Raw genomic sequence first — 19643 nt, 5'->3', positions numbered from 1 at the left:
GCCCATCTTTTCAATTTAGTGAAAGTTTATATGTGAGGTTGTGGCTTCTATTTATAGTAATTATTTGCAGATTGAAAGGTAAACATAAAGCCTCCTCGCAGTTGAATTTGACTCCTGGTGACTTCATGGATATATACATGTATAGTGGCTTTTTTGATGATGGAAAAGTAGTTTGCTGTTGCCTTCTTCTAGAATCTCTTTTGATTTCCCAATCTAATGTATATTATTACACCATCTAATGTTGAGCATTAATTGACATCTTTGTAGACTGTGCTGGAAGTTTATAATAAAATTGATTAATACTACCATCTTTGGTGGCAACTTGGTAATGCAATGCATATAAATTTAAAGAAACTAATTCATGTTTTCTGTTCATTGTAAGTTTGCTATTATAAATTAGTAGAAGATTAAAGTACATTTTCGTAGAAGATTAAAGTACATTTTCTGTGCATGAATTACATTTGGAAGTGGCGAGAAAGGTATAGTTTCTTAAAGCAGTTATGCCTTTTCCTGGGATTTTGGTTGTTTTCCACAGCTGCTGCAAAGTCTCAGGAAAAGATGTCTTTGGTTTTAGGGCTCGCAAACAGAAGCTGGTTTTATGGACATCACATGATCGGAAACACATTTTGCTTTTGAATCTGAAGCACTGCACAGTTCTAATATCAATCCCTCTCAAGAATTTCTGTACATATTCCTTTTTGGGGGGGTTTTCTTCTTAGCTTTTTTTGTTTTTACTAATATTTGTTATAAAAAAGTAAAGTTCTGTTCTCTGTATAATCCCCAAAATATACTCATATGCATTCAGCCGAATTTAAATCCAGGTTTTATCTAATATTACTGTCTTGCCTAATCTGATTGATTGATCATTTATGTATTTTACTTGCTGCCCGTTTTGTTTCAAAGTGACTCAGGGCAGATTTAATTTAGATTATTATCAAGTGGATTTTTAGAACTTTTTTTTTAAACTGACAATATCCATTTCCAAATTGCTAGTCTAGATTATGTGAGTCTCATATTTTGCTTCAAAGTAAATAATTATGTAGGCCGTTATCCATGTGGTTCCATCTATTCATTTTATTCAGTTTGCTTACGATTGGTACATTATTTCCTTGCTCTCTCTGCAATACCTCTGCTGGTAAGATGTGCTCCTTTAATACAACTTTAAAAAGTTGAACAGTACTTTATTTGGGAGTTTATTCTGTGCCGTTTAATATTCTTATTTCAATATGGCTTTTTAGTATTATTATAATCAGCACAGTACAAATAAAACATTTGAAAGTACACCAGGATGTAGCATCTGATAATACCGTGGAGGACCTTTCTAGGGGTTGCCAAGTACTTCTAAATTCGACTTGGTACTTGGAACTCTGTACCTTCCTCCCTATTGATATTAACACCATCTACTACAGTATAAAAATTAATTTTATTGTGCCTGTATACTGTATATTGTGCCCTTCACAGGCAAAAGCTAACAATCTAGTTTTTATTATCTTCTCTCTTCCAGTCTCATCAGACTTTGCTCACTCCTTTTTATACCATGTATGTATCATTAACCTTCCACATACGTTTTCATAGCACATAAAAGGAAGCATGGAATGCTGTGCTTGGATTGGTTTTTTTCTCTTTTGATAGGAAGATGGCAAAGATTGCTTGAATTCATTCTTATAATATTGTGGATTCATAAAAGCCAAATATCTCTGGACTTTCATAGCTATGACTTCAAGGAGTTACTAAAATCTAAATGATGATCTGACTTTTATTGAAGTAAATGAGTGAAATAGTAAATGCATTTTCATTTTTCTTAGGATTCATGAAATGGCTACAGATGACAAAACATTTCCCACACTGGAATCTGTGAATGATTTGCCTTACTCTCCTGGCAGCCCATCTCACCTTACACACTTCAAACCTTTGACTCCTGACCAGGATGAGCCTCCATTTAAATCTGCATACAGTTCTTTTGTAAATCTTTTTCGTTTCACTAAGGGTACGTGCAAATTATGTTTCATGGTTTCATTCCTTCATTATGAAAGAGGGTTTACAGTCACTTGTGATTCTAAATCAGCCTCCCTCTTTTTGGTGATTTCCAGAGCTGTTGAAATACTACTAGTTCCTAAACCCAAGACTTCTGTGTTCCTCTTTCCTTTCTCTTCTCTGGAAGAAGAGGTTGGAAGTTTTGCCCCACTTTCAATTCACGTGGCTTCTTCTGAAGCCTGAAAGTATGAAGAATGAGGTTAACATCACATTAACTGTAATTATATTGAAATTAGCCAACATCAAACTGATGATTTTGTTTTAGTGTATGATGCTAAGTCAAACATGTGGTGTTCGACAGTGTAGATCACGGATGTCAAACTTGATTTCATTGAGGGCTGCATCAGGGTTGTGTTTGACCTCAGGGCTGAGGTGGGTGTCAGAGTGGTCGTGGCCAGCTCGACATCACTCGGGGGCGCTTGTATTGGCCTGAGCGCTCTGCCAGCGAAAACGGGCTCCCAATCTCCGTTTTCAGCTGTGACAGCCTCCTGCAACCCTCTGCCAGTGAAAACAGAGCTCGGGAGGACAGTCTTCCCGAGCTTCGTTTTCACTGGCAGAGAGTTGAAGGAGGCTATGGCAGCTGAAAACGGTGCTCAGGAGCCAGTTTTTGTGGGCAGAAGCACTGCGGGTTGGTCCTTCGCTGTTTCTAGGGCAGCCCTGCGGGCCAGATCTAAGCACCCCGCAGGCTGGATTTGGCCTCCGGGTATAGATAGTGAAGATAGCAGACTGATCCTGATCTTTTTCTGCTTCCTCCCCCCCCCCCCCTTTTTTTTGTGTTCACTAAATTAATACATGCATAGATCAAATACTATATGATACAAACACTTTGTGCCCATGTTTTCTAATTTCCAGATTCAGGTTTTATTGAAAGTATTGATTTTGAATTCCTTCATGGTTTGTAAATATGAAGAATCTATTCTTTCTACAAAGAATCAAATCAGTCCTTGAGGTCAATACCTGACCATCAAATGTAGTATGGCAATACATAGCAGAGCTTCTCAGCAGTAAACAATCTGTCAAGTAAACAACTGTAAAATTTCCCAACTCTTCTAAATTATGTTGTGACCTTTATGGTATGTTTTGCTTAGTATCCCATTATATTCCTCTGCCATACGTTGAGTTTGAATTATAATTTTTAACTGGCTGAGATATATTTGAGTTTGAAGAAGGAAATGCTACCATGTAGCTTGTACACTTTCTCACTTAGTACATAGATACAGAACCAGTTGTGACCCTCCCAGCACCCTTTTGCAGTTTCTGAAGCTCTTTGAATAGAACTAAATGTTTTATTCTTTTCTCTGGGGACAGTTTGTAATGCTTGAACAAGCAAAATGAATGGTTTAACTTGGAAGAGGTTTAATGCATCGTTTTATGCCCTTTTAAGAACTGTAAAAACAACCTCAACATCAGGTACATTTTTCCCATGGAGGGGCTTATAAGTAAAATGTGCACCTTAAATCCTTATAAGTCTCTACTTTATTTTAAAGGTATCTACTTTATTTCTTAATTGCCATCAAATCAACTGGAGAGTAACTTTGGCCTTGGCTGCAGGATAAAAAAATATAGATCACTATATAAAAGGTTGAAGGCAACCAGTTGTATTTAAAAATTAAAGAGAGCTTGTTATCTTTCAGATTAGTAGAAAAATATAGCTTTTTCACAGTCTAATAATTTGCCCTGTCTAGATGATGGACGACTTGCACCCTCTGTTGAGAGAGCAGAGATTGGGCAGGGGGATCATCAGCAGACACTGAATGCAAATTGGTCAAGCCCAGAACATTCCTCAAGATCACAGTCATTGCGGTCATCCCCCGTAGTTTACAAAAAAACACAACCTGCTGGGGAGCTACAGCGACGATCGTCTACATCATTAGGTAAGAGATCTGAGCTTGAAAAGGAGCCTCTTTTGTAAACTTTTATCCACCTCCAAAAATTTTCAAACATTCACTCTACATGTACCTTTCAGGAGGCTTGTAATTCAGTATTTGAAAAATATCTATTAAATTCTATAGAACAGAGAATTGTTAGTTGAGAAAAATCTAACACACAGGGAAGCTTATATAGATACCTGTCAGGTGCAAAAGACCAGTTGTGAAAGACCACAGGTGAAGTTCCAATTAAGCAGGTATTTTATCTGTCTGTCTATTAAATTTGTTTGCTACCCATCTTACCGCAAGGCAACTCTTTATTGCTCATATCTATGCACAGGAATATTCCCCATTAAAACTTAGCACCTGCTGGAAGTTAGATGAGAGTCAATGGAATTCAAGGGTTGGATTTAGTACATTTGTGGTTAGGAATTTTAGGCTGATTCCCTTTTTGACCCCACCACCAGGCTCTTCATCTCCTACAATATCCTGATTAATAACATAATAACAGAGTTGGAAAGGACCTTGGAGGTCTTCTAATCCACCCCCCTGCTCAAGCAGGAGATCTTATACCATTTCAGACAAGTAGCTGTCCAGTCTCTTCTTAAAAGCTTCCAGTGATGAAGCACCCATAATCTCTGAAGACAAGCCGTTCCACTGGTTAATTGTTCTCCCTGTAAAAAATTTTTCCTTACTTCTAGGTCCTTGATTAGTTTCCGTCCAATTTTGTTAGTTTTGTTATGGGCATGATTTTTATAATGTGACAAAATTAGAATTGAATTTGTGGAGAATATGTGCAGGAACAAATAAAGACAGTGCCATTTTCATTTAGTTCAGTAACCTTGACTACTACTGATTTACATTATATTTAATGTAATGTACATTACAGTTGCATTTAAGGCAAATGATTGTTGCTCACAGTCACTGGTTTAAGATGGGTGGCTATCCAAATGGATGGATGGATGGATGGATGAATGAATAAAAATAAGCATTTAACTTGATTAAAGGTAAACTTTTTTTAAAATGTTGAAAGCATACTTAAAAGCTCATAGATTCTCCTATCTGAAAATGTGAGTCATCTTAACTTTCAAGGTCTTACCTGAATAAGAATGTACTTTCCTTGCTAATGAAAGCAAGGCTGATAGGAAACTACCCAGCTTCCTCTTGGCAAGAGGGAAGCCACTGGAGAGGGCTCCTTTTTTGCTTCAACCAGACACGTATTCCCTGGTGCATGATGATGACAATTCATATACCGTGATGACTTCATATAGATTTTAAACAGCATGAGGAATAAGACACGTCATAAGAAATTTGACATGGAACAGAAGAGTAACGTCTTCTGGAATGCTCTTCAGCTCATTTGAAAGCCTGAAGAATATTAAGAAGGCTGTGCATGTCTCCTGCCTCTTTCATCCAACAAGATGGCTAAAAGAGTACCCCAAATCTAGCCTTAAAGCTGTGATGAAATACATTTTGAAAATGAAGTTTAGTCAACTTTTCTGGAGTTTGAAGGCAACTACTCTGGAATCTCCTGAAAGAAGTTAAGAGGTCAAGGGTCATTCTCTTAGGAACAGTTTATTTCTTCTTTCAAGATTGTAGTTCCAGTTCCTCTCTAACAGGGGAATTACCTCTGTGCTTGGCCATCCTCCCTTATTAGCATTAGCTCCCTACTAAGCAAGGTAATGGTCACTTAAACACATGATTGTTGAATTTGTCCAAGGACTTTGTTTGTATTCTTTGGGCTCTTTGGAATTCATCTAATACAATCAGACAACATATTGTTGTGCTTTGATACAAATTAAAAACTGGTTTGAGGCACCCAGGTCATCTTTTGATGGACTTTAATTGCTGCTGTGCAACACCTGGCAGGATTAGTATCTGTAAGCAGCAAGGAGGTACAAAATTATCTGGGTATTTATATGGTATTCATGAGATGAGTTCCAGTATGAATATCTTTATAGTACAGGCACTGGAGGAGCACATGCTCTGTGGTTTCTGTGTGTCCAGAGTCACAGGGCCATTGTCTCTCTGGATAGGGAATTTTTCTGTAGTGCTCTTCAAGGACAGCTGAGAGAAGGGTGTGACATTGTTTTTATCATTTCAGCTACCTTACCAAGGTCCATGAAGTGCAGTTTTTATCCAAGATATTGTATAACTTTCAAAATAATCACAATAGGAGTTAGGTTTTCCATTTATATAAAGGACTAGCTGATAACCTGGTGTTGCCCGGGTATTTATAAACGTCAAAATGTTTGTCTGACAGGGAGCCATTGGGAGGGGCCTTTCTTCCCCCTACTCCCATGCCCATCATCCCAGCCCTTTCCCTTCCCCCTCCCATGCACTCCTCTTTCCTTCCCTTTCTATGATCTTGGCACTTTGCCCCAAATCCACCAGGGCATACCATCTGCCAAGAGAAGGGAACATCAGGCGCTTCCCCATTAGCACTCACTCTCCTTAACGGCCCAGGCATTCCAGAGTTATGCTGGAACACACAGACACACACACACACACCCTGAGGGTGTGTTAGGAGTTTCTTAACCCTACAGTATTGGAAACCATTGGGAGGAGCCTTTCCTCCCCCTACTCCCATACCCATCATCCATGACCTCTCCCTTCCCCTCCCATACGCTCCTCTTTCCCGCCCTGTTTACGATCCTGGCACTTTGCCCCAAATCCATCAGGCGCTTCCCCATTGGTCCACTGGAGGGCGAACATCACAGCTGGCTTTCCAGAGGAAGCTGTGAAGGAACTGACATCTCAAACAGTTGCCGCTCTAGGACTCTGCACTCACTCTCCTCAATGGCCCAGGCGTTCCAGATTTATGCTGGAACACACACACACACACACACACACACACACACACACCACACACTAGGAGTGTCTTACCCCCACAGTATTTGTTTCCAGAGGGTAAGTCATGTGTGTATCAAGTTTGGTTGAAATTGCTCAAGCCGTTCCAGAGTTATGCTGGGATATACATACATACATCCTTTTATATATATATATATATAGATTATTATTATTATTATGACCATTAAATGCCTGAAGAGTTTCTTCTACTCTTAGGATGGTTGAACTTACCTTTGTGCTACAGAGAGAAGTCCACAGTGATAAGCTGAATTCATACAATGTAATAAGTCATTGTTTTATGATTTGCTGAACACATGGAACATAATATGTGTGGCTTAATTCAAATATAATGCAAAGGCATATGTTATTTACAAATTATAGTGGTACAGATCACACATAGTACTAATCCAAATCATACAATTTTTGCTTTATTCATTTCAGTAGATTTGGCAGAGAGAGCGTACTACAAGTCTCTTCAGTGAAATATCGTTGCTTGGCAGGGTCTCAGAATCATTCCTTCTCTCTCATGACACTTGTTTATGAAATAGCCTTCCCCCCCCCCAAAAAAAAAGAAAAAAAAGAAAAGGAAAGGAAAAAAAGATACAGATGGTCCTGACTCTTTTAGCCTTATGGAAAGCAGAAAAGATTTTCCCCAAGCACTGGGATCAGGATGTTGGTGGAATTGGCATAGTATGGTTGATTAATACAAGTTTTACTAGGGCCTCAATATTGTTTTTTTGTTTGTTTTTGTCAAATGATTTTGTCCATCTATCAAAATTCCTATTTCCTTATACTGGTGGCTATATAAGTTTGTTAAGTAAATAACATGTAGTTCTGAAAACTTTTGATTAATGTGCATGCTTCTGTTGCTATTTGATAAATGTTTCTAGCAAGAATAAAGAGTATTTGTGCCGTTTTAATATTAAAGCTTTTGTTCAGGGGACTCTTCGGGACATGCTCTATCATGTGGGGCCTGATTTAGCAGATTTATAAGAGATTTCATAAGCCCTCAGTCTGGACTTTGTGCTCTACATTTTGGGCAAAAGCCACAGTTTCCTACTTTGTCAGTTCATGGCGAAAAATGGTTGCATATGTACAACGTGGTGATCTGCAAACATTCATACTTTTTTTGCTTCCAGATTCCTCTGTATTAGAGATCTGAGCATACAATGTGATTTCAGGGTCAGCATTAACTGGATTACTAGCCCTACACAAACATTATACTATGTAAAAGGAAAGATAGTATGAGGAGCAGTAGCTGCAGTTAGTTGATCTTTCTTTATTCAAAGTAAAAAGCACTAAAAACACTTCTTCATCATCTCAGCACATGGGCAGATTTACCTAACACCTCTCAGTAACTGAGAGCAGTTGTGATTTCTGGATTGTACAGGGGTCCTTCCACAACTGCAGCACAATCCTAGCAAAAGACAAACAGTATGGAGTTGCCAACAACTTAAGTATGTACCGACACAAGCTCTAAAGCATTTTTTAAATTTGAATCTAAAGGATTGCACAGTCCTAAGACCCAGAGATGGCTGCTTTAGTGATATCCCAGTTTGTCTACCGATTAATTTTAGCTGCAGGAAAGTACTTTATTTTTCCAAACTTTTAGATATAGTTTTGATCCTATAGTGCTGTCTGTGGTGTTTTAGCTTATTACAATATTTGTATACATTATATAGTGTTTGTATTATTTTCATCAACTAGTCTTTTCATCTTTTAATAAAACTCTGGAAAGTGACATTCCTAATAAAACAAGCACCTGTTATAGCACCTGTCGAGTAGGTACCGGTAGTTCTTCTTCAAGGTATAATGCAGTTGTTCCATACATAGACCTTGATTTGATGTTTGTTCTGTCATAAATTTAGCTCAAAACTGAAAAGTCTAAGAAGTTTGTCTAAATTACCAGACAGGAAGATGTAGCAATACAATTTAGGAATGTTGATAGAAATTACTCATTATCAAGGTGGGTGCGATTCAAGGTATTGGTGATCACCTTTAGAGCACTCCATGGCTTAGGACCTGGATATTTACGGGACTGTCTTCTGCCACCGAGAGCCTCCCACCGGCCAGTACGCTCCCACAGAGAGGGGCTCCTCTGGGTGCCGTCGGCCAAACAATGCCGACTGGTGGCCCCCAGGGGGAGAGCTTTCTCTGTGGGAGCACCTGCCCTCTGGAACGAGCTCCCCCCGGAGATACGGATGATTCCGGACTTACGTACTTTCCGTCGGGCCCTCAAAACCTTTTTATTTCATCAAGTCGGGCTGGCCTAATCTCTCCAATTGTGTATTTTAATTTGGATTTTTAATGGGGGATTTTAACTGTCGGGCCAAAATGTTTAATTTATTTTTAGATTGTTTTTAAATTTTGTATTTGATGTTTTTTACTTCTGGCTGTTCACCGCCCTGAGTCCTTCGGGAGAAGGGCGGTATATAAATTTAAATATTAAATTAAATTTAATTAAAATCAGCCATAGAGGTGACACTATGCTTTTCCTCAGGGCTTGGTGGTTGGCAAATAGATTCTAGCTGGGTGATGGCTGTTAGTAACACCCTCTGGCACAGCTTACAAAGACAAACCTTGTTTCTTGTTCTTCCAAAATTGGGAGCCTGGCCATTATACAGCAACAGTTATTGTGCCTGTTTCTTGGCTGTGCTGCCAGTATTCCACATAACATGAGTGGTATATAAAGCAGTGCATTCAGCGGAGCCGTGTTTGTTCTGCTGCACAGGAGAGGAAAACAAAATGCCTGGCTAATGGAGAACTATGCAATTGGTAAGAAACTTGAGGCACTTTTCTTTTTAAATATGAAAGAGTCCTTAGTGGAGAAATGCAACAAAAAAAAGGAGGCTTGCAAAACTGGGGGAGTCTGTATTCATATAGAATAGTCATAGAATAGGAAGGTCATTGTCATTAAGGAACTCTGATAAAACACACAAAATCTTTCTCCTGTAACATGCTGATCTTGCTGTTGTTAATATGTGGCTGGCTGGTTGATTTAATACAAGAAATTAAATGAACTAATGGAAGGCTAATTAATTGCTATAATTCTATATACAAAGCCACCGTTGTGACTTCAGAAAACGAGTATCAATTATCTGGTTTTAAAGCAAATTAATATTTTCTCCCTGAAACAGTTGACTCAGCTTCTGTAGATTCCTACGCTGCTAAGGTGCAGGTTTGAGGTAATTTTTTTAAAACTAAACTGTTTAGGGTTGTGTACTTATAGCCTTGATTTCAAAAATATTTTAACTCTTTAGCTCTACTCCAGTCTTTTTTCTCTTATTTAAAGTGCTCAGAATTGGTGAGGTCTTTTCCTATTCAGCAGTTTATACAGTGTCTGTATTCTAACTCTCAAGACAAAACAAAATAATAAAATTTTAATAGCAAATGTTGTATGATGTTAGCTGACTTTTCTCTAAAATAGTTATTGTTCCCATCCTCCTTGAATCAATAATCAGAGATTTTTGCTGACTTAGCCCTAGAGAGTGGGATCTAAGGTTTATGATCCATCAATCGATAGATCATAAACTCGTAAACACCTATTAATACAGATTGTAATATTTGGGATATTAATACTAGTTCTGTGTCTACAGCACATATATTTTTGTTTAATAACTCAGTTTGAAATTGGCAATCTCATTTGCCTTTCATTCCTCAGACTTTTATTGTTATTTTTAGAAAGAACCCAAATAGACTTGTAATTATTCAATGTATCTCAGCTGTTAATTAAAATAAAGAAAGCCCAGAGCTGTTGGTAAGGTAAAAAAAATTCTTCAAAGAAGAAAATGGCTGCATCTGTATTGTTGCTGTGAGAAAGAAGATGTGCATGGAGTCAGTTGGGGTCAATCCCAACTTGAAGAAGACTTTATTTTTTGTTAAGTCTGAAATATTCATTTTTGAAACTAAATGTCAAACCCCCCGTATGTTGCTTCACCCAAAAGGAAAGGATGACTCGAATGCCAGTTCTGGTGTGCATGAAGTCTTTAATCCAATCGGGCCACAACGGTAGCGGTAGGTGACATTGGTGCGATGTGCACAAAGTCGGCGTTGGGAGCGGCTGCCTCCCAACGCCTTTAAAACATTCGCGCCGTCAAAGCACACACCCTTCCGGGTTGGGCGACTACAGCGCATGCGCCATGGCTCCGCAAGGGCGGAGAGCGTTAAAGGCACCAGCCCTATCCCGGCCGCAGGAGTGACCGACCGCCTGAATTCCTGAAGTTAACACCCCCCTCCACCACCGTGATATGGCATCGTTGCCCAAGACCCCCCCCCCAGCTGTGCCGCTGATCCGCTAAGGAGCCCAGGCTGCGAGTCCAGGAGTAAGGTCAGGACCGCTGCTACCCGACGAGGTGTCGAGGGCTCTCGACACTAAATGCTGTGTTTCTGAATTGAATTTTCAGAAAGCAAGGTCTGTTGAATCAATCCAGGTTTCTTTCAAATAAATAAATTTACCAATTTATAACATATAACTTTCTTTGAACTGACAAATGCTTTTTATTGGTTTGTCTCTTATTTATTTAAAGATAATTTAATTGGCTATTTGAAAATTGGCTATAATTGAAATGACTATTTTTCACAAAACGTGGCTTTGAATAAGATACTCTGTATTACAGGAAAGATATTCAAATTCAGGAAGTTAACCACTGCATTGATTTCAGTTTGAAAAAGAACTGAAGTTAAAGTTTCTGTATATAACATTTTTGTATTCTAAATGGATTTCCATTCATTGTCCATTCATTGAGAACCAGGATCCCACATGGCAACTATTGTCTTTTGCTTCCAGACAATCGAAGAAAAGATCCTCCTCTCAGTGGTCATGATCCTAGGACAGCTGTTCAACTTAGAAGCCTCAGTACAGTTTTAAAACGCCTCAAAGAAATCATGGAAGGAAAAAGTCAGGTATTGCTTTATGCCTGCTTTAATAGTTTTTGAGTAATCCTGAAATCAGTTCTGTGTTTGTTTGTTTTTATAAAATCCCATTTTGTATTTAGAATTTGTATAGATAATTATGGAACACTGCTACTGCTGAATATATTTTGAAGCAATGAGGGCAACGGCTGTCTACTAATTTTGACAATAATAGCAAATCAGTTTTCATACCTTTCCAGTGTGATATATCTGGTTTCCTTCTCATGTACGAGTTGGAAAATTTTCTTTCCTCTAGCTACCTTTTACTAAATCAAATCCTATTGCTTAATGATTAAATTCAGAGCATTACATAAGTGAAATCCTTTGGCTTGGGTAAACTAAGCAGGACATAGCTTTTTAAAAGATAGGAGCAGTGCATTCTCCATTATTTATTTTATAGCAACTATAAAGATTGGAGAATTTTGATGCATTATAAACAAGCTTTCATGTGGCCGTGTTCTGAATCTAATTTGAGTTTCATACCTCAACTCTATTCAACCTATAAATCAGTATTTTAATCTAATTTTGAACTTGTGAGATCCCATGATATGACTCACATTTAGAAATAGAAAGAACACTCTGAAACTGTTTCCTTTACTAAACAGCAAATTTCTTCCATAGGACAGTGACCTCAAACAATACTGGATGCCAGATAGCCAGTGTAAAGAATGTTACGACTGTAGTGAAAAATTCACTACTTTTAGACGCAGACATCACTGTCGGTTATGTGGGCAAATTTTCTGTAGCCGATGCTGTAACCAGGAAATCCCTGGAAAATTTATGGGTTATACAGGTAAGATGAAGTGTAATCAAACATCTAGCTTTTGAGAAGATGAAGAAATTATCTTTCTGTTGGAATTGGTGGGTGAGGATGAATTTCATATTGACCCAAAACATAGTGGGTGAAACAGCCAGTAAGAATTCATAAGCAGTAACATCCATACTATCATCAGCTGAATACTAGGAAGACTTTTGTGGTGAACCCATGGATATGCAACCATGTAATGCCTTGCCATTCCTGGTTTTTCTAAACACAATGACACTTCCCAGAAATTGTCAGGATAGAAATCCATCTTATTTCTTGACCTGTAGCTGTTCTTCCAGGTTGAAGAATGGGTGGCAAGTATGGAAAGGCCAGACCAACCCAAGTTCCATGTTCTGGAGCCAGTATTCTGATTGCAACACTTTGGTTAAAGATAAGCATGATGTGGGTGGGGTTAAGGTTGTCCTTTTGCTATGAAACATGTTTTGCTAGATTGTCTTCTGTTCTTGTATATATTGAAGGCCTTGGTGCATGCTGTTTATGCTTTCTGTTCAAAATCTAGCTCATATTTTGTGTAGTGATGTTGATGTCAAAGTTTTCTTTAGATTCTTGATACAGATGGATGGGTACAAGACATGATAAAAGAATTTTCCTACATTTGAAATAAAGCAAATACAGTAGGAACTATCTGTTTTTCATGTCAAAAATCTTCAGATTAAAAAGCAATCTCTTCTATTTCTCATAGGTGATCTGAGAGCTTGCACTTATTGTCGCAAAATAGCCTTAAACTATGCTCACTCCACAGAAGGTAATACCATTGGGGAAGACTTGAGCGCTTTATCTGATTCATCAAGCTGTTTATCAGTATTGGATCCTGGGGAACCCCGTACTCCTGTAGGTAGCAGAAAAGCTAGTCGTAATATTTTCCTGGAAGAAGATCTTGCCTGGCAAAGGTATCAGTATCTTTATATTTAAGTGCTTAGAAAATCTGTTTTTTGTTCAGACTTACACTAATTTTATAACCCCCAATTAGTAAGCATTGTTCAGACAACTTTAGTTATTGCTTTAACATTCTTAGGTGCACAGTTGCACATTTTTTCAGGACATTATGGCCTCTGTCAATAGTATGCAATTCCTATATTGTCATAATGAAAATTTGTCATATTTCAGTCATCCTTCAATGACTTTTCTGTGATCCAGTGTTGACATTTCTTATCAAGAAAATACTGTAACAGAGCTCCATCTTTTCCTGAGATCTCAGTTTTATTACTTTCATTCCTTGGAACTTGAAAATTGAAAATTATATTTTTCAAAAACACGGAACTATATTTTCTACCAGCATATTTTTCATGTTGTTGTATTGGAAATTGGAAGAGGTGTCTGAGTATATACAGGTAGTCCTCACTCAGCATCTATCTGATCAAAGTTACAACAGCACTGAAAAAATGGCCCATGAAATACGGCTGTTTCAGTGCCCCTGTGGTCATGTGAACAAAATTTGGCCCGCTCAATTTACAACCGCCTCCCCGCCACTGATCCCCCCCAGCTGACCCTGCCTCCCTTCTTGTTAGGCTTATCATTCTGCATTCACATGCAGGGGAGGCGCTGTGGAAATGTCCCGTGGGCTGGTGGGTGAGAGCTAGAGACGGCTTAACGATCATCATGATTTACTGTATGACTGATATTGCATGCTCAATTACAGTTGTAAATCAAGTACTACCTATATGCAGTCTGAATGGTTCTTTGGAGATTCAGGATTGGAAACAGTATAAGAAAAAACTTTTTAATGTATGATCATTTTAATAATCTTGTTGAGGATCTGGAATAATGTATCTATATATAAGAAGGAAACAGGTTGCAAAGAGAGAACTTCCCAACACTTTGAATTCAAGATCCTTTTGGGATTTTGCTTGTATAGCAACACCCCTCCCTTCCTTTTTGGGAGCACAGAACGACTTGCTGTTTCAGCCTGCGCCAATGGTTTTTTTATTATTTATTTATTTATTTATTTATTTATTTATTTATTTATTTATTTATTTATTTATTTATTTATTTATTTATTTATTTATTTATTTATTTATTAAATTTCTATACCGCCCTTCTCCCAAAGGACTCAGGGTGGTGAACAGCCACAAGATAAAACACATAAATACAAAAATTTAAAATAGATTAAAAAACGAATTAAATAATTTGGCTGAATTTAAAATACCCCATAGTTTAAAACAAATTAAAATTTACATTTAAAAGGGGAGAAGATATTAACTTCTCCAATGCAGTGCTAACTGCTGCTTAAATGTAATATCCTTAATTTGCAGCTTGATTCACCCAGATTCTTCATCCTCTACCTTATCAACACGCCTTGGATCAGTTCAGGAGGAAACAGGGAAGTCTCCTGCACGGAATAGGTAAGTGATCCAACTAGAGGTCACCCCCATACTAAATAGTATGCTTTTTTAAAGCAGTGTACTGCTGACTGTATGAATAAACAACATAATGCCTGAATCAAAAGAACATTAGTACACTGTTGGAAGAACTGTATGTCTTGATGAAAGTGTCTGCATTAGAGAGTACAGACCTTTTGTCTTCTGTTAATTCCAATACAGTGTATTATAATAAGGTGTATTGTTTGAACATAAGTCTGGCCTTGCCATCATTTCTTTTCTAAAGCAGACTTGCTGAGGTGACACCCAAAGAAATATCTCATAGAGAATCCTTAGAATGGTACATCTAACAAAATGATTTTTCAAATCAACATTTATCTTAATCTTGTGATACCATAAATAGGTATGCCATCCAAATCTTAGTTCATGGCTCTCTAATTCAAGTAGTCTCTTGCTTTGGGGAGTCAATCACTCTTTCATCCAGACTGGGAAGGTCATCCATTCCAATCCCCTAAAACACATCAGTTTTCATCAGAAAAGGATGATACCGTCATTTCCCGAAAATAAGACCCGGTCTTATTTTCTTTTGATCCCCGGAAAAATGGCTAGGGCTTCTTTTCAGGAGGATGGTTTAATTTTTTTGAGGTGCAGGAGGCAGTGAGCACAGTCACCTCATGGCTGCTCGGCCCCTTAATCGCGGCCCGGAGAAACAGAACATCCGGCCCTCGCTGGCTCAGCTGATCTGCGTGTCATGATTAAGGGGCCGAGCAGCCATGAGGTGATTGGGGAAGGGAAGGGCTCCCTCCTGTGCTGGTCATGCCCACCCCTTTCACTAGGGCTTATTTTTGGGGTAGGGCTTATATTAGGCCCACCCCATAAAATTAGACTAGGACTTATTTTCTGACTAGGTTGTGCTTTCAGGGAAACATGGTAACTAATCCATAAGATATTTAAAAATTAATTTTATCATCCTACTACTATTGATTTTATTCCATTAAATTCCACTTCTACTTTCTAACCTTTAAACATTAAACATTTTCATAAATTATTTCCAAAATTATAGCCATTCTTAGATACCCAAATTATGAATCAACTTGCAGATAAGAAAAATAACACATTTCCCCTTACTCTGTTGTTTGTTCCTGCCATCATCACATTTGCTCTCGATTCATGGTGTTCTAAAGACCTTTATGACACTGAAACACTGGGATGGTTTCATTATATGATCTCACTGATTCTTATTGGCTATATTGCAAAGGGTGTGTGGACTTATGAGAGCATAATACTTCACTTGAGCTGGGATAGTAGTGCTTTGATGAATTACTATATGTCAGCAGTATGATGGGAATTATATCTGTAGTTCTAGCTATGTGCCATAGAGAACAGTTGATTGACAAGAAGAGAACCATTCTGTATTGATTTTTGCTCTCCTTATAGCACAATACCATGCAGCTCTAATTAGTATAATATAGATATTGTATAATGATTGCTACATCTTGTTTATCGGTTTTGTTTTAAAACATCCTATTTGATTTTCATTCTTTTTATACTTCTTATTACATTTGATATAAATCTTACATCACAATTGGAAGACAGAAAACGTGCCTAGGGAAGAGTATAAAATCTACCCACTCATACTAAACTTTCTGCTTCCCTCCTTTCCCTATTCTCAATTTATTTGGATTGTAGAGATGTTCTCTTTACATAGTGAAGGCATTATCCTGGCCAACATTAATACAAGTAATTTTCAAAGTATTGCTTCCTTAGGCAGAATCCCTCAGGAGCTCTTCCTTGTCAAAGACAAATCATGGTTATCTGACAGAATACATTGTACTGTATATCAAATTTAAGTTATCTATAACTAAATGGAAAGTGTATATTGTATGCCTCTGAAAAGGATGCAACAGTTTGAGGGAATTTACTGTAAAGAAATTACCTGTAGCTGGTAAATATCAGTATCTTATAGTTTCAGAAACTGAATGTTCTCTGCAAGAATCACTTCTCAGTCAATTTAAATATCTATAAATATAAAAGTAGCAGATGTACTTAGAAAAGCATTGTAAGACAAGCTAGGATAAGGATTGCCAGCCTCTTTGGAGCTAATGGGCACATTTGGAATTCTGAAAGTGTGTGTGGGCTGCTGTGGTAAGCATGGATATTCACAAAGACAAATTTGCCAGAAAGAAAATTAATGAGCTTGTTTTCCATTGGCTCTTCTAGTTTTTAGGATGGTCTTAACTCAGTGGTGAAATCCAAATTTTTTTACTACCTGTTCTGTGGGTATGGCTTGGTGGGCATGGTGTGGCTTGGTGGGCGTGGCAGGGGAAGGATACTGCAAAATCTCCATTCCCTTCCCACTCCTGGGGGAAGGATATTGCAAAATTCCCATTCCCACCCCACTCCTGGGGGAAAGATACTGCAAAATCTCCATTCCCTCCCCACTCTGGAGCTAGCCAGAGGTGGTATTTGCTGGTTCTACGAACTACTCAAAATTTCCGCTACCGGTTCTCCAGAACCTGTCAGAACCTGCTGGATTTCACCCCTGTCTTAGCTGTCTTTTTGGGAGTGATGTGGGTGTGCTTCCCAAAAATCCTGGGCTCCACCCCCTATCACATACAGACCTCAGAAGCATTGTTTGGAATAAAGACTGGAACGCTGCTTTGCAGCAGGAGAACTTTTTATGTAGGTCTTACTCCTTTAATGTATTGCAGTTATTTACTTTCCAAGTAAAGTTGCTCAACCTATAGAACTCTGCATGCTCAGGGTCAAGTTGCATACATGCTTATTCCTAAATTATTCTGAGATGTGAATGGGGTGTAGTTTTTGCAGCAATTTAGTTTAGGAAACGAATGTAAAATGGCAGAGTACAAAAAAAGTAAAGATAGATGAGGTATTATTTATGTGGCAGCATGAAGCCACATAAAGAGCAAATCAAGCAGCTTAATTCTTATAATTTGGGAAATCAAGAAAGGAGAAATTTTTATGATAAAAATTAGCTTCTAATCTTTTAAAAAGTTCCTGTGTTTGGTGTGTTTCATGTGGTGAAGTTTTACCCTGTTCTGTTAAACGTTAATTTTAAAGTACAGCTGGAGTGATCTGAAGATTACAAGCATTGTTCTGTTCCACCCACCAGATCAGCTAGCATAACTAACCTGTCTCTGGATCGATCGGGGTCTCCCATGGTGCCTTCCTATGAGACATCTGTCAGCCCACAAACTAATCGAACCTACATGAAGGAAACCAGTGAGGATGAACGCAAACTTCTTCTGGTACAAGCCAAGCTTTTCTTGTATCTTGCATCCTTCCAACAGAAATAAGTAACATCTTACTGCCATTTGTGGTACTTGACTTCTTAAGTTTACCTGTTTTATACTGTCCTCTGTTTACAGCTTGTGTTTTGCATTACGTACCTCACTTTTCCTCAAAGGATATGAAGATGATGTCATTTTATATCATTATAATCTTAAAGTTTGAAGAACTATTTTCATGTGATCATCTACTTGTGAAGAAAGTGTATGGTCTTTCACCACAGGCAAATTAGCATCAGTTAGAAAAAAGAAAAGCCTTATTTTTAAGAGCATATATTTAGGTAGGCCTAAAAACATAGCTATGCTATTCTGAATCCCCTTTACAAGGGAATCTCCTTTACAAAGCAACATCTATGTGCATTTGCTTGTGCAATTGTTAGTAGTTGGTATGGTATTTTCTTTTCCACGAGTACATAGTCCAATTTAACATAGGAGCTTTTGCATGAAATATTATTTCAATTATTTAAGGATTAACTCCAAACACTCATGAGAGATATATGACTTGATATTTCTCATGGCTTGCAATTGTTTTTGTTGACGCAACTCTGAATTTTGTAACTTGTGATTGATTGATTGATTGATCGATTGATTATTTATTTATTTGTTTGTTTGTTTGTTTGTTTGTGCAATCATTTGTATACTGCCCTACTTCATGGACTCACCTTGGATGTTCTGTTTCTTGTGCAGGTCAATGTTTGATGTTGCAGGGAACTCCATTTCTGAACTCCCTCAAACATGTTAGTGTTAGAAGATATATTTACTAATATGATATGCAATGTGTTATAGTGTCTCCTATGCAAGCTTGAATAACTTCCATCAAAATCCTGCTTGTTGTTTGCCAGACCATATATGTTTATTTGCTTCCATGGAATATTTTGGATACTTTGCAATAGTGAATAATAGCTTGTTGTTTTAAATGCAAATCTGAACTTATTCTCAGGGGAATCCTAATTATTAGTGGAGGAGAAAGGTATCAAAGCTCTCAAGCATTGTAATGAATCAGGAAATTAGTGAGGCATTACAAAAGAGTGGAGTACTAGAAAGGTTTTCAGCCATATTCTTATAAAAAAATTAAGCATTAACATAGCCTTAAAAAAAGAATATATGGGCTATTAACCCTTAGATTTTTTCGAAACACTGCCACATTGCAAACCTCTCTTCCATGTCCAAATATTTAAAAAAATCCTTCTTTTAAACACATGCAAACTATATGTATCAGTAGCAGAGTTCATCTTTTTTTTTTTTAAGAGGATTGATTCTAATTAGTAGGTGGAGTTCTCTGGAGTTTGATTCCCCAACTGCTATAATTTCTTCCTTTCTGAAAAATGTTTGTATGCAGATTTACATCAGTGAAAGCAAGGAAGTGGATGGAGTAGGTAGAAGAGAAGGAACTGCTTTTCCATACATTTGAAATGTTAAAAATAAAGCAGGGCAAAAGTCATGAATGGCAATGCCTGTGTGTGTTGTGGAAGTATATAGGCACTCTATAATGCCAGTCCCGAACCAATCTAATTTTCCAGTCTAATTC

At 37.8% G+C, this 19643-nt stretch overlaps 1 protein-coding gene across 1 annotated transcript in view; it reads left to right on the top strand.

Annotated features, from left to right (window-relative positions):
* The window catches only part of PIKFYVE (phosphoinositide kinase, FYVE-type zinc finger containing), an 89817-nt gene that overhangs the window by 12054 nt on the left and 58120 nt on the right, over nucleotides 1-19643 (top strand). The window contains exons 2-8 of the mRNA XM_070933208.1: nucleotides 1806-1991; nucleotides 3751-3908; nucleotides 11539-11654; nucleotides 12285-12456; nucleotides 13172-13379; nucleotides 14742-14831; nucleotides 17941-18076. Of these exons, the coding sequence (XP_070789309.1) occupies nucleotides 1816-1991; nucleotides 3751-3908; nucleotides 11539-11654; nucleotides 12285-12456; nucleotides 13172-13379; nucleotides 14742-14831; nucleotides 17941-18076 (1056 nt within the window). The 5' untranslated portion in view covers nucleotides 1806-1815. The remainder of the gene's footprint in view (nucleotides 1-1805; nucleotides 1992-3750; nucleotides 3909-11538; nucleotides 11655-12284; nucleotides 12457-13171; nucleotides 13380-14741; nucleotides 14832-17940; nucleotides 18077-19643) is intronic.

The sequence above is a fragment of the Pituophis catenifer genome, unplaced genomic scaffold, assembly GCF_029215685.1.
Source record: "Pituophis catenifer annectens isolate HBS135680 unplaced genomic scaffold, rPitCat1.0.hap2 SCAF_1, whole genome shotgun sequence".
Lineage (NCBI taxonomy): Eukaryota > Metazoa > Chordata > Lepidosauria > Squamata > Colubridae > Pituophis > Pituophis catenifer.
The sequence above is the reverse complement of the archived record's forward strand: the minus strand, read 5'-3'. Positions and strand labels throughout refer to the sequence as shown.